Source organism: Lampris incognitus, chromosome 1 (genome assembly GCF_029633865.1).
Source record: "Lampris incognitus isolate fLamInc1 chromosome 1, fLamInc1.hap2, whole genome shotgun sequence".
In the NCBI taxonomy this organism is placed as follows: domain Eukaryota; kingdom Metazoa; phylum Chordata; class Actinopteri; order Lampriformes; family Lampridae; genus Lampris; species Lampris incognitus.
In genome coordinates this window covers 48,343,454-48,360,554 of record NC_079211.1, presented here as the reverse complement: position 1 = coordinate 48,360,554, position 17,101 = coordinate 48,343,454, and the positions used below count along the sequence as shown (strand labels likewise).

General features: G+C 44.7%; 1 protein-coding gene across 1 annotated transcript in view; it reads left to right on the top strand.

The window, feature by feature from the left end:
- ptcd3 (pentatricopeptide repeat domain 3) overlaps positions 1–16,672 on the top strand; it is a 29,337-nt gene extending 12,665 nt beyond the window's left edge. Inside the window, exons 12-23 of the mRNA XM_056287153.1 lie at positions 604–748; positions 4,201–4,251; positions 4,378–4,467; positions 4,568–4,596; positions 4,738–4,844; positions 7,693–7,771; positions 8,206–8,296; positions 11,354–11,439; positions 12,043–12,188; positions 12,303–12,344; positions 15,214–15,375; positions 16,106–16,672. Coding sequence (XP_056143128.1) covers positions 604–748; positions 4,201–4,251; positions 4,378–4,467; positions 4,568–4,596; positions 4,738–4,844; positions 7,693–7,771; positions 8,206–8,296; positions 11,354–11,439; positions 12,043–12,188; positions 12,303–12,344; positions 15,214–15,375; positions 16,106–16,151 — 1,074 coding nt within the window. The 3' untranslated portion in view covers positions 16,152–16,672. The remainder of the gene's footprint in view (positions 1–603; positions 749–4,200; positions 4,252–4,377; positions 4,468–4,567; positions 4,597–4,737; positions 4,845–7,692; positions 7,772–8,205; positions 8,297–11,353; positions 11,440–12,042; positions 12,189–12,302; positions 12,345–15,213; positions 15,376–16,105) is intronic.
- Positions 16,673–17,101: the final 429 nt, after the last annotated feature.

Below are 17,101 nucleotides of genomic sequence, written 5' to 3'. Positions count from 1 at the left end.
TTTCAGTACTGTCACATTTATGTCAATTTTGAGAATTCAGAGCTTCCAGTTGGGTTCGGAAATTGTGATAAAATTGTTGAATATCTTAACAGTATTACTGTCTGTAGAGATTTGCTCGAGAATTAAATTATATTTTAGTTCTAATTTGAACCCTTCTTTAATTTTTTTCATCAACTTCTTAAGTCAACTTCTTTCATCAAGTTCTTAATCAAGTTCTTAAAGTCAGTATCACTTTGACCAGTAGGGCTTTATAACGTTCAACAAACATCTAGTCTAAATCTGCAATTCTCTCTCTCTCTCGCTTTCTCTCTGTCTGTCTGTATGTCTGTCTGTCTCTGGCTGTCTGTCTCTCCCCCTCTCTGTCTGTCTCTTTCTCTCTCTCTCGCTCTCTCTGTCTGTCTCGCTTTCTCTCTGTCTGTGACTGTCTGTCTTTCTGTCTGTCTGTCGGTCTGCCCCCGTCTCTCTCTCTCTGTCTCCATCTCTTTCTCTCTGTCTCTGTCTGTCTGTCTGTCTGTCTGTCTGTCTGTCTGTCTGTCTGTCTGTCTGTCTGTCTGTCTGTCTGTCTGTCTGTCTGTCTCTCTCTCTCTCTCTCTTTCTCTCTAGGAGCTATTGAACCAGATGAGACAGCAGAAAGTTCAGCCTAATTTGTTGACGTTTAACAGTGTTTTGAAAGCTCTGAGGCGCTGTGGTGCTTCAGCCAGATCCCAGGCGCTCCAAACGCTGAGTGAAATGAAGGCTCTGGGGATAGGTTAGTATGCACTCTGCTATACATTTTACACACAAATCCAGGCTCTGCAAGCAGCCACGCTCATTTAGCAATCTGTTTACGTGTATCATTTCTTTATATGAATATACACATTTTCCTCAACAAACTTATAAAACATCGGAGAGGAGAGATGTCACTCATATTAATGTGAGCATGCTGATAATAAATATTAATCCCTCATACTTGAAAAACGCGTTCACGGTACGACTGATAACCCTGAAGTTACACCCATGAACCCCGTGTAAGAGAAAGAAGGAAGGCTCCTAATCCTAAAAATCCTAAAAAATGTTGAAAACTTTGATGCTATAATGAATGATAGCCAATCCCGAAACAGGTTCAGCGGTGTTAGCGGTGGCTTTACTGTGCCAGACAGACAAAAAAATCTGGAGAAAAAAAATATCATAGCAGAGGTTAATTCATTGTTCTTCATTTGGTGCAGCATTAGTGACATAAAAAGAAAATGATTTGACCTAAAACTGATGAAGATGAGAAAATAGCAGCATGCTGAGACCATTCAGTTCAGCTGGATATTGATAGAATGGTACCTTTTTTTTTCCATTTAGATAATCAAAGATGTCAGTTGATAGAGCCCCTTATATACATAGCCGCTTCCGGTGTGGGAAGATAGCTGCACGAATTCACGTTTGCGGCGGCCTCACCCAGTACCGGTGTGGGAAGATGGCGGTACGAACTTACACGTTTGCGGCGGCCTCACCCAGTACCGTCCATGCAGTGTCTTTGTCCACATCTGCGTCTTAAGTTTGGGTTTTCGTTTGATGGCTGGGAGAGCTGGTGCTGGATTGGCTGGGGGAGCCTAGTCTGCTGCGTCCTGTGGGCCCAGGGACCACGGCCCTGCCTGGAGCTGCATCCGAGGAGGAAACACTGAGGGCAGTCTGAGAGGACATGGAAGCGGGGCAGACTATGCTAAGATGCAAACCGGCAGTTCCGATAACACCGAGGGCGGTCTTGGTGGCGGTCTCACCTAGTGTTGACTGTGTTTTTGGTCTCATCGTGGGGAGGTGTGTTGAGGGTGTCTGGCTGGGGAGCTGGCATTGGATTGGCAGGGGGAGCCTGGTCTGCTACGTCCGGTGGGCCCAGGGACCACGGCGCTGCTTGGAGCTGTGCCCGAGGAGGAAACACCGAGGACGGTTTGACAGGATGCGGAGGCAGGGTGGGCTGGGCTAACTGCTAGCCCAGGCAGACCGGAATTCCAACAGTCATCCTGGTGTTCGCTCTCTTGGACAGTGAAAGGCTATTGAAGGCATCAGTACGTCAGTGACCAAAACTCCCAAGTACTGAAAGATCCTGGAGTTGCACAGGAATCTTTGTGTTAGACAAGTGACATCTGGTTTTAAATTGTAACACAAGCAAAAAAACATTCCTTCTGTCCTAAGTCTACAATATGCTAAATCCTCGTTTGAGTAAGAAAATGCAAACTATAGGCATAAGGTACAAATACTGGTGATATAGTCTGACATCTTAGTTCTTATGATGCACTCTTATTTTCAAGAGGCAAACCTTTATCAAACTATTGGGCTGCGTGCTTCATTTTCAGATAATTCACATATGCAGTTAGGTGTTGACACTTTTTAAGCAATTCAGTCTGCCTTTTCTCTTTACTTCACATGTAAATTACCCTAATTTTATGAACGTCCCTTGACTATGGCCATCATTTAAGCCCCAAAGAGAGTGTAAGGGACCAAGCTGGTAGGCAAGAGGAATCGTAGGTCTTTTTTTTTTCCAAAAAAAATAAGCTTTTATTTACCCAAAACCATTCCCCCGTGATAACAAAAAGCTCTGGGCCCATAAAAGAGGTCAACTAAACAAAACTTAACTCAAATCATGCCAAAGAAAGAAACTGAACATAACAAACTGAACATAACATACCAAACTGACCTAACAAACTGAACACAAGGGGGAACTTATATACTGGCTGGTCAGACCATTGCGAAACAAAAGGGGAAACACACAAACAACAATCTACCAGCTAAACTACAAATAACAAAAAACAGGACAGTTCTTCAATACATTGACCCATTTAAATAATAACCAAAGCAAAAGAACCAAAACCTAACATATTCCAAAGAAACAAACAAAATATCTAGATTAAGAATAACATTCCCCCTATGACATGGTGGGTAGCTGGTAGAGCCCAATTGGCCACCCTGTATTTAACAGCTCTGCTTTGTGGAGTGCATCTTTTGCTCAGGCCTGACAAGATGTCCTCCAGCAGTAACAACCAGCAGCGGCACCCCCAGCACTGGTAACTCAACAACTGAAAATTAAGACAAAATGAACTACAGATGTGTGGCTGCGAGTGCGGCCATCACAGAGAGCAACTAGATATCACTAACATATAACAGCACAGAACACGTACACTGTTCAGGAGAAGGAACGCCAGCCAGGATGACTGTCAGAACTCCCGGTCTGCATGGGCTAGCAGTTAACTTAGCCTGCCCCACTTCTGTATCCTGTCAGACCGCTCTCTGTGTTTCCTCTTCGGGCGCAGCTCCAGTCAGGGCCGTGGTTCTTGGGCACACAGGATGCAGCAGACCAAGCTCCCTCAGCCAATTCAAAGCTAGCTCTCCCAGCCAGACACCTTCGAAACACCTCCCTGCACTCCACACGACGACACTAAAAACACATTCAAGGCTAGACGAGGCCGCCGCGAGACCGCCCTCGGTGTTATCAGAACTGCCGGTCTGCATGGGCTAGCAGTTAGCTTAGCCTGCCCCACTTCCGCGTCCTGTCAGACCACCTTCGGTGTCACCTTTTCGGGCAGAGCTCCAGGCAGGGCCGTGGTCTCTGGGCCCACAGGACGCAGCAGACCAAGCTCTCCCAGCTGATCCAGCACCAGCTCTCCCAGCTATCAAACGAAGATAAACTTAGATGCGGACTTGGACTAAGACACTGCATGGACAGTACTGGGTGAGGCCGCCGCAAATGTGAATTCATGCCACCATATTTCCACACCAGTACAGGGCGAGGCCGCTGCAAACGTGAATTTGCGCCTACATCTTCCCACACCAGAAAACTGAAAAAGAGAAGTGCTCGGAACCCCCTCGTTAAATGAGGCCCTGTGAATGAAAGGAAGGCTCAGGGTATGATGGTACATATTAAGTTGTTTTCTCTTTTTATCCCCAGACCTAGCCTGGTTTAGTAAAGATAAACAATAACGACATATAGACCATTGTTGTAAACCTCAGACGATGCACAGATACACCCCGAGTTTTATCTATTGTTGATAATGCTCATTAATAATATGAAGTTATGATCTCCGATTAGATTAGTCAGATCTGATCTAGAAAAATGTGGTTTGATTCCGAATCTATAAAAGGGTATGAGTGTGTATCCCTGAAGGCATTCCTCCATATAAACCCCGCCTTCCAGCATGCCTCTCCCTAATCTCAGAGTTGTCTTGTCTGTCTCCCCAGCTCCCAGCCTGGCCACCTTTGACCACCTCCTAGCAATCTTTTATAAAGCAGGTAAACACAGCACTGAATATTCTTTATCAGCTTTTTACTGTGATTTCATACTTTGTGCACCCTGCACATTCATGTGCTCATTTACAGGAAGTGTGTGTGTTAACTTGTGAGAGCTGTTTTTCTCAGCCTCCCCTGCTCAGAAGCCAACAGACATTCTCCAGGAAGTGATGTTGGAGCTGGAAGGAACAAGTTTCACCTGCCAGGACCCCAATGATGGTACTATACAAAAGAAAGCCACATCACATAACTGCCTTGGTTAAAGGAATATTAATAGAAGAAAAGCCAAAACTAATCTCTCTCTCTTTCTCTACCCCAGTCTTATTCTTCTCCAATGCCATGAGAGTAGTAAGTCACTTTGTTGTTCTCTTTTTTTAAATATACATATCTCTGCCACTTATCTGTCTGTCCACCCATCTAGACACGGAGCTGGTCTGCATCTGTCCATCCATCTTACTTGTCTTTGTCTTTTTGTCTTTATAATAACAGTGTCTAGATACTAAAGATTTGGAGCAGGGCTACAAACTCCAACAACTAGTGGAGGTGGGAGAGAACTGGAGGCTTCTGGGAGATTTCTACCAGCAGGGTAGTTACTAGTAAGTAGTTTGGCCTAACAGATGTGAGAGACTCATGTGGTGCTCTTGATTTGTGCCGACCAGTTCTAGTTGGACATGTCTCGACCTTTGGCCTCTGAGCCTATTTTGTTAGAGATTTCAGTATCCCCATAGCTACTAGAAAGACTAGAGATGGTTGTATTTCACATGGATAACTATGATGAAGAATTTTTTTTTTTTGCTTTGGAATTTTCCTCGTTTTTCTCCCCAAATGTATCCAGCCAATTACCCCACTCTTCCAAGCCATCCCAGGCACCGCTCCACCCCCTCTGCCGATCTGGGGAGAGCTGCAGACTACCATGTCTCCTCCGATATATGTAGAGACACCAGCCGCTTCTTTTCACCTGAAGGGTGAGGAGTTTCACTAGGAGGACGGAGCGCGTGGGAGGATCACGCTATTCCCCTAGTTCCCCCTCCCCCCTGAACAGGCGCCCCGACCGACCAGAGGAGGCGCTAGTGCAGCGACCAGGACACATACCCACGTCCGGCTTCCCACCCACAGACACGGCCAATTGTGTCTGTAGGGACGCCCGACCAAGCTGGAGGCAGCACTGGGATTTGAACCAGCGATCCCTTTGTTGGTAGGCAACGGAATAGACCGCCATGCTACCTAGATGCCTCCATGATGAAGAAGTTGATTGTGTGCCCTTCAGAGCTCTGCCAGTCAGAGTTGTTTTGGCACAGTGTTGAATGCTGGTGGCACCCTCTCTAGCTCTTTTTGGTACCTCCTGGATTTATGAAGCAGTGCTTGAAGGGTGCTGTAAATCCAAGTAAGCACATCTCTAGCTCCAATGGGCCCGGTTGGTTTTTTCCATATCTAAAGCATGTTGCTTTTTTACAGTACCATTCCTCTTTTGACGGGAGGCTTCTCCATTGCTTACTCCCCCAAATCACCAACATGTTACTGATGAGTCCAGGTTCCACATGAAGAATTTGCCACTCAACACTGTTTTGGAAGGAGCAAAGTCACTTGAAGTCTCGCCAGAATAGTGGTCAATTTCTTAAAAATGGAATAACCCTGTCTGTTTCTCTCACTATCCCAGTTTGATAATCTGGGTAGTGATTATATTATATTACCCGATCTGGGTAGGGAGACTAACTAGTAAGTAAACGCTTCACCCTAAGGGCCCTGACGCACCAGCCGTCGGCGAGTGTCTGTGACCCTAGTTTTTTGTCCCGCACCATCGGCACTATTTGGACCCCTGTCAGCAGCTTTTCAGCCGTTTCACCATGTTGAATCGGCGGAGCCCGTTGGTGAGAGATCACTCTGATTGGCTGTTCAGCTTAGCGAATCAGTGCAGAACGTACATGCTAGTTGGCCGTCGGCTGTAGTCTTTGCGCTGTGTTCAAGTGCTGCTTTTTGGCCCAGACAGCAGGCGACGTGAGGCGACACAAGTCGGCCTTCGTTGCCGCTAGTCGGTTTGGTGTGTCTGGGCCCTAAAAAACAGTTCCCACCACAAACTCTTTTAGACTAGATGGATTAGGTTATAAACTGGTGAAAAGACTTGACAAACGCTGGGTCACTTCATCTAAACCTTAAACTCTGCCAACAGTCTCCACTTAAAGTTTAACTCACTAAATCTTAGAGATATGGATCAAATGCTGCTTATTGGGGAGGAGATATATCAACTTCCAAGAGACATCCTTGGAACATTTCTCAAATATTTGTGCTCAAATAGTCATGGAGTATGCAATATAAACATGACATAATGTGACAAATAGATGGATAAAAATTGTTTTCTTTCAAAACTGCACCCCTTTGTTGAGCATTTGTCTCTTTAACAATTGATGAGGAGGACTAAGAGTGAAATCAGCTGGTGTAGTGTTGGACTGGAGAAACACCTACATATAGTACATGCTTTTGTAACACTGCTCCAGAGCATTATTCAGCCATTAGAAAGGTGTTCATTCTAGGTTTGCACTAATACCAATACTGATACCTGCTACCAGGCTGATATCAGGCTAAAACTGAGTATCAGAAAATTTACCCAAGACTAAAATCCAATACCAAAAGATGCAAATAAAGCAAAATGGCTGGATTTACTGCATATTTTGGAAGCCTGTATTTCTGTAATGGCAGGAAAAAAAACATATTCTGTCTCCATTATTTTGTCCACTGCCCTCAAACGAATGGTTTTAGTCAGAATTGTTCAGCAAGAGCTATGGATCAGATCGGTACTCGGTATTAACTTATACTTAAAAAGAGTCATACTTGGGATTGGTATTGGCACTGAAAAGTTATATCGGTGCATCCCTAGTTCTCGAGACTCGAGTACCATTATATGTCTTGGTACAGAAGCTGTTATGAAAGACTAACTGTGGGCGTCTGGGTAGCATAGCGGTCTATCAACACGGGAATCGCCGGTTCGAATCCCTGTGTTACCTCCGACTTGGTCGGGTGTCCTTACAGACACAATTGGCCGTGTCTGCAGGTGGGAAGCCGGATGTGGGTATGTGTCATGGTCGCTGCACTAACGTCTCCTCTGGTCAGTCGGGGCGCCTGCTCAGGGGGGAGGGGGAACTGGGGGGGAATAGTGTGATCCTCTCACGCGCTACGTTCCCCTGGTAAAACTCCTCACTGTCAGGTGAAAAGAAGTGTCTTGGCGAAAACACATGTATCAGAGGAGACATGTGGTAGTCTGCAGATTTCCCCGGATCGGCAGGTGGCGCAATGACTGGGACGGCTCGGAAGAGTGGGATAACTGGCAAAAAGTACAATTGGGGAGAAAAATGGAGGGGGGGGGGGAGACTAACTGCATTGTTCCACTTTTTAACGGGACAACCCCTCCCTCTCCGTTTGTATTTCTCTCTCCACCCTTCTTCTCTGCAGTGGGCGCTTCTTCGGCCTGTTGTGCATGATGGAAGACATTGACACAGTTCTGAAGTGGTACCGGCAACTTGTCCCCTTGGTCAGTATACCTACCAGTCTCTCAATCCGAATCCTCCAGTGTCTGACCGGGTCGTCTTGTTTTTACTGAGTCATTTCTTATCGCATTATGTTTCACAACTGTTGTAACCCTGAGGCGCATTAAGCTGCTGTTAGTACTAAACTGCTGCACCTGGTCACTAAAGCGTTATCACATTACAAGTGCCATCATGGCTTTTAAACAGTGGTTATTGCTCATGCCATGTACTGTCTTGGTCAAATGGTGCAAATATGAAAAAAAAAAAAGCATGATAATGCAAGGTTAACCAGAAACTACTAACCAGCTTTACGGGGAAAGTTGGCCGTTTTTTTGGAAAGTAATGGTTCTGCTGGAAAAGATCCTCGACTAAGCAGCTTGACTTAAACTGTCTAGAGTTATATAATGACGTTGTGTGATCATGTTTGTTTTGTGTTTAGTTGTACTACCCCAACTCCCAGGCCATTTCGGACCTGCTTCAGGCCTTGGACACAGATAATCGCCTGGACCTTCTACCTACCATATGGAAAGGTAAGAATAATGCCTACTGCGAGATTTATTTTACGTGAAGCTTACCGTGTAAATCTTACATAAATTCACTTGGTTCTTTCATCTGTACCTGTCTGAACCCCTTGGTAGACAAGTGAATCTGGTCCTTGTTGATGAAAAAGATCTTATCTACAGTTCTGGAAGACCTGACACTGTTAAGGAATGTTTTGAAAGAAGCATCACAGTGCACCACATATAACTTTATTGCAAAACAAAAATTCATCACTGATGCCCGGCCCAGTTAAAGTTCCCCCTTAAGGCATGCAGGTAGCATGGTGGTCTAGTTCGTTGCCTACCAACACGGGGATCGGCAGTTCGAATCCCCATGTTACCTCCGGCTTGGTCGGGCGTCCCTACAGACACAATTGGCCATGTCTGCGGGTGGGAAGTCGGATGTGGCTGTATGTCCTGGTCGCTGCACTAGCGCCTCCTCTGGTTGGTTGGGGTGCCTGTTCAGGGGATAGGGGGAACTGGGGGGAATAGCGTGATTCTCCCACATGCTATGTCCCCCTGGTGAAACTCCTCACTGTCAGGTGAAAAGAAGTGGCTGGCGACTGAGTCCACATGTATCGGAGCAAGCATGTGGTAGTCTGCAGCTCCCCCCGGATCGGCAGAATGGGTGGATCAGAGACTGGGACGGCTCAGAAGAGTGGGGTAATTGGCCGTAAACAACTGGGGAGAAAAATGGGGGGAAAATATCCAAAAAAAAAAAAAAAAGAAGAAAAAATAGAAAAAAGTTCCCCATCTAAGGTCAGTCCAGAGTCTGTACAGATCCTCTAAAAGGGTTGGAAAACACAATTTACCAAACAGTTTCACACAGTCAGTCATACGGGGTCTTGGTGTGTCTTGCAGAGACACAGGTTCTGTCACTCTGCCTTCTAAAACACACACACACACACACACACACATGTTCAAAGAAGAAGAGAGGTTGATAAGGCCGAAGTGTGCCTTGTTGACCAGCTGAGGCACCTTTCAGTGTTCGGTCTGCCTCCAGACCCCCCTCCTCCGATTTCTACAGCTGCCTTTTCACATCTGGTGCCAAAGAATATCATATACAGATGTCTATACTTGTGTAGACTTAGCATGTAGCTGTTGAATTTAGAATCCTCAGTACGTAGACGTTGCCTAGTCGTATGCTTAAAAGGCCTTTTGGCAAATGTTAACTCAGATCATCTTTACACTCATGGCTTTCGGGTTAAGACTTCCATCCATCCATTATTCAAGCTGCTTATCCCAACCGGGGTCGCAGGATGCTGGACCCTATCCCAACAGTCATTGGGCGCCAGGCGGGGATACACCCTGGACAGGTCGCCAGTCCATCACAGGGCCGACACATTCACACCTAGGGGCAATTTAGTACGGCCGATTCACCTGACCTACATGTCTTTGGACTGTGGGAGGAAACCGGAGCAACCGGAGGAAACCCACACAGACACGGGGAGAACATGCAAACTCCACACAGGGGATGACCCGGGACGACCCCCAAGGTTGGACTACCCCGGGGTTCGAACCTAGGATCTTCTTTCTGTGAGGCGACTGCGCTAACCACCGTGCTGCCCAGGAGGTTTAGACTTGTTGGTTGGAAATCAGGGTGGTAGTAGTCCAGGGGGCTATAAGATGTGGGTTTTGGGAAGCTGGTCTGAATCCCCACACCAGCTGGGGAAGTTAATAAGTCTCTCTCTGTCCCACTGTTACAGTTGTCAGGGTGCTTTTGTACAAACGCCTGCAGCTTCCTGACAGAACTACACTGTGGCTAAAAGAAAAGGATTGATCATATCAGGTCTGAGTTGAACACAGGGCAGCGTTAAAAAAATTTAATAATAAATGAAAAGACTGCCCAGTTTCACTTAACCTTAAAGGAACATTTCGCCAATGGTTTTGTGCATGTGCAACGAGTACTAATGAGTAGTGTAGAATACTATATAATAATAATACTATATAATACTATACAATAATAATAATGATAATATAATAAGATCCTCATTGTCTATTATATTGATGGAGAAATCAGTATTCTCCTGCTCACAGTCTTTCCTACCATGTACCAGAATGCACTGCACTTAGGCCTCTGCATCAAAAACCTAGGATGTGTTTTTCGAACAGCGTCCTTAGAGTAGATTAGAATATTAGAAGCCCCACTAGCGAAACGGAGAAAAACTCCAGTTCACTGTCGCTCCAGAGATGCGGAAACCATCTTGGAAAAATGCAGGTATTTTTCAAGCGCCATCCCTGTCCCTGTTGGAGGTAGACAGAGAAAAGGTTGAAAATCAGCAAATTTTTCCTTTAAGAAATACACATTAAGAGAAACAGGCGGCTTGACAGGTGGATTGGTGCAGCATCAACATTAATGCGGATGTTGTACCGGACCGTTGTGGTGAAGAGGGAGCTGAGCTGGAAGGCTAAGCTCTCAATTTGCCAGTCAGTCTTCATTCCAATCCTCACCTATGGTCATTAGCTTTGGGTAGTGACCCAAAGGGTGAGATCACGGATACAAGCGGCTGAAATGAGTTTTCTCTGTAGGGTGTCTGGGCTCGGCCTTAGAGATAGGGTGAGGAGCTCGGACATCCGGAGGGAGCTCGGAGTAGAGCCGGTGCTCCTTCGCGTCGAAAGGAGCCAGTTGAGGTGGTTCGAGCATCTGATTAGGATGCCTCCTGGGCACCTTCCTTTGGATGTTTTCCGGGCACGTCCAACTGGTAGGAGACCCTGGGGAAGAGCCAGAACTCACTGAAGGGACTACATGGCTAGTCTGACCTGGGAGCACCTTGAGATCCCCCAGGAGGAGCTGGAGGGTATTGCTGGGGAGAGGGACGTCTGGAGTGTCCTACCTAGCTTGCTGCCGCCGTGACTTGACCCCGGAGAAGCGGCCGAAGATGAGATGAATGAATGAATGAACATTAAGAGAAACTTTAATCAACTTTGAAACATTTTAGAACCCAATTTTAGTCAAAATATGGGTGCATTGATGTTTAATGTCAAAGTCCACCTGTCTAACGCCCCACTACCCTCCCCCCTCTCTTACTCTCTCTATTGCCGTCTCAGATATCAAGGTCCTGGGTCATGATAATAGATTGCATGTGGTGGAGGAGCTGTTGGTCCTGATGGCCAGAGAGAAACACAGTCCTGAGGTGAGTCAGTTCTTGTCATTTAATCCCATTCTTATGGCGCCCATTTAATGCAACCACAGCTTTAAAAGGCATTGTATAACATGTCTGTCAGTATGTGTTTTTTTTTAATTTTTATTTTTTTTGGGGGGGGATCCCCCCCCTTGTTCTCCCCCAATTATATCTGTCCAATTATTACCCCACTCTTCCGAGCCGTCCCGGTCGCTGCTCCACCCCCTCTGCCGATCAGGGGAGGGCTGTAGACTACCACATGCCTCCTTCGATACATGTGGAGTCGCCAGCTGCTTCTTCTCACCTGACAGTGAGGAGTTTCACCAGGGGGACATAGCGTGTGGGAGGCTCATGCTATTCCCCCCAGTCCCCCTGCCCCAAACAGGAGCCCCGACTGACCAGAGGAGGCGCTAGTGCAGCGACCAGGACACATACCCACATCTGGCTTCCCACCCACAGTCACGGCCAGTTGTGTCTGTAGGGACGCCCGACTAAACCGGAGGTAACACAGGGATTCCAACTAGCGATCCCTGTGTTGGTAGGCAATGGAATAGACCGCCATGCTACCCGGAGACCCCAGTATGTGTTTAATCATTGTTTCCTGTCTTCCTCCAGCTTCAGGAGTCTTTCGCAGTGTGCGCTCTGGATGTGAAAAGCGTGTTTGAGAGTGACAGAGGGAAGTCCAGCCTGGAGTGGAGTCCCTCCTCTCTCAACCACGTCACCTCCCTGCTGCTGCGAGCCAACAGGATTCCACAGGCCTGGTGAGGAAAAAAACCAAGACCTACGTATCTGCCTGTCTGCCTGTCTGGTCTTCAGGTTGACAGGTTAGAGAGAATCTAAGGTGAGAATTTGACCTTTTCCTCCTCTGTGTCCAGGGAGATGCTGCAACTCTTCCAAACCAAGAACAGAGTTCCTACGTAAGTCTCTTTGCATCCCTTTAGAAATAATTGTTTTTGATTGCAAGAAATTTTTTGAACCAGTCACCTCACTGACAACACACAGCCCATCAGAGGTGACCAGAGGGCTTGACTTTTACGAAACTGATTAATCAATGTGTCTTATCAACAGTTTTTTTGTTGTTGTTAGTTTTCCTGAGTCCTTGCATTTAAAGAAAATACTGCTGCAGACTTTTGCTGTTTAAATAGACACAGGCCGATACTACGGCCATAGTAATACCCATTCCTAATATACCGCATTAAAATCTTTGTAGTATGGAAAAAAACTGTGTACTAAAAATGCCAAGATGTATACTATTTTCACTGAAAAATCTCATTTGAATTGACCTTGTGTGGTTACCAAGAAGATATGAGTTACTGGTTGACTGAAGGTAGTATAATATATTTACAATGCACAGTGAACACATTTAAAGCATGAATAAACACTAAATCATTAGTGAGCTGTCTGACATCTACGGGTTAAAAACCATGTAAAGTTTAAAAACATGGCAGGCTGGCCTTGGCACTCTGTGATGTCAGCATAGAAAGAAGAATAAGAACGAAAGCCACTTTATTTTGTCATTGTATTCTTGCAATGAATTTGTTCTCTGCATTTAACCCATCCTATTGTACAGGAGCAGTGTATATATATACACTACCGTTCAAAAGTTTGGGATCACCCAAACAATTTTGTGTTTTCCATGAAAAGTCACACTTATTCACCACCATATGTTGTGAAATGAATAGAAAATAGAGTCAAGACATTGACAAGGTTAGAAATAATGATTTGTATTTGAAATAAGATTTTTTTTACATCAAACTTTGCTTTCGTCAAAGAATCCTCCATTTGCAGCAATTACAGCATTGCAGACCTTTGGCATTCTAGCTGTTAATTTGTTGAGGTAATCTGGAGAAATTGCACCCCACGCTTCCAGAAGCAGCTCCCACAAGTTGGATTGGTTGGATGGGCACTTCTTGCGTACCATACGGTCAAGCTGCTCCCACAACAGCTCAATGGGGTTCAGATCTGGTGACTGCGCTGGCCACTCCATTACCGATAGAATACCAGCTGCCTGCTTCTGCTCTAAATAGTTCTTGCACAATTTGGAGGTGTGTTTAGGGTCATTGTCCTGTTGTAGGATGAAATTGGCTCCAATCAAGCGCTGTCCACTGGGTATGGCATGGCATTGCAAAATGGAGTGATAGCCTTCCTTATTCAGAATCCCTTTTACCCTGTACAAATCTCCCACCTTACCAGCACCAAAGCAACCCCAGACCATCACATTACCTCCACCATGCTTAACAGATGGCGTCAGGCATTCTTCCAGCATCTTTTCATTTGTTCTGCGTCTCACAAACGTTCTTCTTTGTGATCCAAACACCTCAAACTTGGATTCATCCGTCCACAACACTTTTTTCCAGTCTTCCTCTGTCCAATGTCTGTGTTCTTTTGCCCATCTTAATCTTTTTCTTTTATTGGTCAGTCTCAGATATGGCTTTTTCTTTGCCACTCTGCCCTGAAGCCCAGAATCCCGCAGCCGCCTCTTCACTGTAGATGTTGACACTGGTGTTTTGCGGGTACTATTTAATGAAGATGCCAGTTGAGGACCTGTGAGGCGTCTGTTTCTCAAACTAGAGACTCTAATGTACTTATCTTCTTGCTCAGTTGTGCAACGCGGCCTCCCACTTCTTTTTCTACTCTGGTTAGAGCCTGTTTGTGCTGTCCTCTGAAGGGAGTAGTACACACCGGTGTAGGAAATCTTCAATTTCTTAGCAATTTCTCGCATGGAATAGCCTTCATTTCTAAGAACAAGAATAGACTGTCGAGTTTCAGATGAAAGTTCTCTTTTTCTGGCCATTTTGAGCGTTTAATTGACCCCACAAATGTGATGCTCCAGAAACTCAATCTGCTCAAAGGAAGGTCAGTTTTGTAGCTTCTGTAACGAGCTAAACTGTTTTCAGATGTGTGAACATGATTGCACAAGGGTTTTCTAATCATCAATTAGCCTTCTGAGCCAATGAGCAAACACATTGTACCATTAGAACACTGGAGTGATAGTTGCTTGAAATGGGCCTCTATACACCTATGTAGATATTGCACCAAAAACCAGACATTTGCAGCTAGAATAGTCATTTACCACATTAGCAATGTATAGAGTGTATTTCTTTAAAGTTAAGACTAGTTTAAAGTTATCTTCATTGAACAGTACAGTGCTTTTCCTTCAAAAATATGGACATTTCAATGTGATCCCAAACTTTTGAACGGTAGTGTATATATATATATATATATATATATATATATATATATATATATATATATTATGTAGCAGGATAAACAACCCAGCCACTGAGGATGCACCAAGCCAGTGCTTATAGCAGGATAAACAAAGCTGCAGATAATAATATTAATAATGGTTGCTAGTTGAACCAGCATTGACAGTTACTATATACAGTATTTACATTTATTATTTTTATTTATTTAGTTTTATTTATTATTTTTTACATTTATTTTTATTTTATTTATCTTGTTTATTATTTACAGTTATTGACAATTGTTAGCTCTGACTCTGTCGATGCTGATAGATGTGCTGGTACACGGAAACCAAATGGATTTTTAACCATCACATGGTTTTTAACATCTGGATGTCAGCAAACTCACTAAAATGGTCTACGCTTTAGTTACTCTTTAAATGGCTTGTGAGTATCAAACAGTATACTATATTACTGCTGGTGTGCAGTACATTCTATTAGTGTGTAGTGCTCAGTGGAGTATCCGGACACAGCTGCGGTGAAATCCTCAAGTTCATGCTGATGTCACTGACTTCCCTTTCCCTGCCCACTTCTTCCTCAGTGGTGAGCTGTTGGAGGAATTCCTGTCAGCATGCGGTAGTGTTGCTGGTGCCTCCCAGTGGGCGGTGAAGCTGGTGAAGTTATCTGCTTCTTTCTGTCTGCCAGCAACCCAAAAGCTGGCCCAAAGAGCAGTGGCGGAGTTTGAGCTAACAGAGGAGCAGAGGTGAGGAGTGCCAGAGTAACTAGAGCAGTGGAGGGACTTAGCTGAGATTACTTGGCAAGACCTGGAGGTTTAATTAGTTTAATTTACACTGTTTGCATGGGTATCTCCCAGATCTGTATTAATTCCCTGTTAACATGTTCCTTAGAAGTGCAGTGGTCAGAATATGTGATTGCTGTTAGAGACCCACTGTCTCCATATCGCTACAGAAAACCCCCATCATTCCTTAATTTTCTTCAATTCCTTGTCCAATTAGCTTGGCTATCGTTAGATATAGACATAATGCCTGTCTTGGATAGTCTCGGTCCTGTATGTGAGCAGCCCAGTGGGTCAAATTCCTCACATGTGCAAAGTTACAAATAAAGAGAGGTTTTGCATTCGAGTTTCTGACTTTCTGGCATCTTCACCTCATATTCACCTCAGCATCTCAAGTTAGTGAGCAGTCAACTAACATACTCGTAATATTTTTTACTTTATTAAGATGGGATATGAAGGTGAGACAGAGTAGAAGCAATGCAGGAGAGAAGGGTTCAGAAACTCGATCTCTCGCCATTAGTGGTATGTGGCTGGGGAAGTGCTCAGGTAGCTACAAACCTTTGTGATATTTTGCCATAAAGATTCTCCTTTACCTGATCACCTTTATGTCCTGGTTTGATTTGCATGGGAATTCTGTTTTTTTTTTTTAATGTTGAACACCGGGGTACGGTATCTTACTTCTTTCTTTCCTATCCAGAGCCATATTGACTGACCTGGGGTCGGCAGGAGAGCCTGAAGACTGAAAGAGAGACTTTTGATTTCAGTGGCCAACCTTTGTGATGCCAGGGGGATTCCACATACGTTATGCTGACAGCCACCACCCCCCACACCAAAAAATAGCATAGTCAAACCACCACAGCCCAAAGTCCATTGGTTCCGCGTGTACGGCCTTTGAGGAGGCTCCACAGAGTCTAGAGCAAAAAAGAAAATCTTGTGGGTCCACTCTTGTTATTCTCCCATTTTATTGTGTAGATCGTTTTCTGTTTCGGAATCATTGCACCAGGCCACCTTATCCCACCGATAAACCATCACGGCGGCCCCAATTCACCCGTTGTGGATGGATTTAAACAGCGACAAAGGAAACCAATCTGCTCTTTTGTCATCCAGTTTTCATGGTTTCTTCACGCTTGCCCTTCGAGATCAGATCTTGTAAGCACAAGGTTAAAAAAACGTTGAAAGCAAATATGACAGTTCCCCAGAAAAGTTAAAAAAATTGTTTCTGTATCAACGTAATAGAGATGTTTGTGAAATAATTAAACTTAACTGTGTGACTCTGTTTCATACTGTCAACGAAATGACTCCTTGTGAGCGTGTATATTTGCTCATTCAACCTTTAGTGCTTTTTAAACAGCGTGGGCTGGGTTAACGTACTTGTGGCCCACATATGACTACTTTTCCCTAGATTCGCTTTGATGCGATAGCATTTTTAAAACTTGGAAATGGGGATCTGGGTCGGAACATTAGTCAATAAATTGCAAAAGTGCGAACTGCTCTTTTGTGCAGGCGGTTGAAAACGAAATAGAATGTTTTCAAATTGGCACAAAATCGTCGAGTAAGTAGAAAAAAATCCCTGGGTAACTCTTTAGTATGGGGGAACATAAAAAAAACTTAATTACTAGTGAATTAGTAATGATCAAGATGTCACTTTAGTATGGGGAACATATTCTAAGTAACAAAAACTTAATTTACAGTA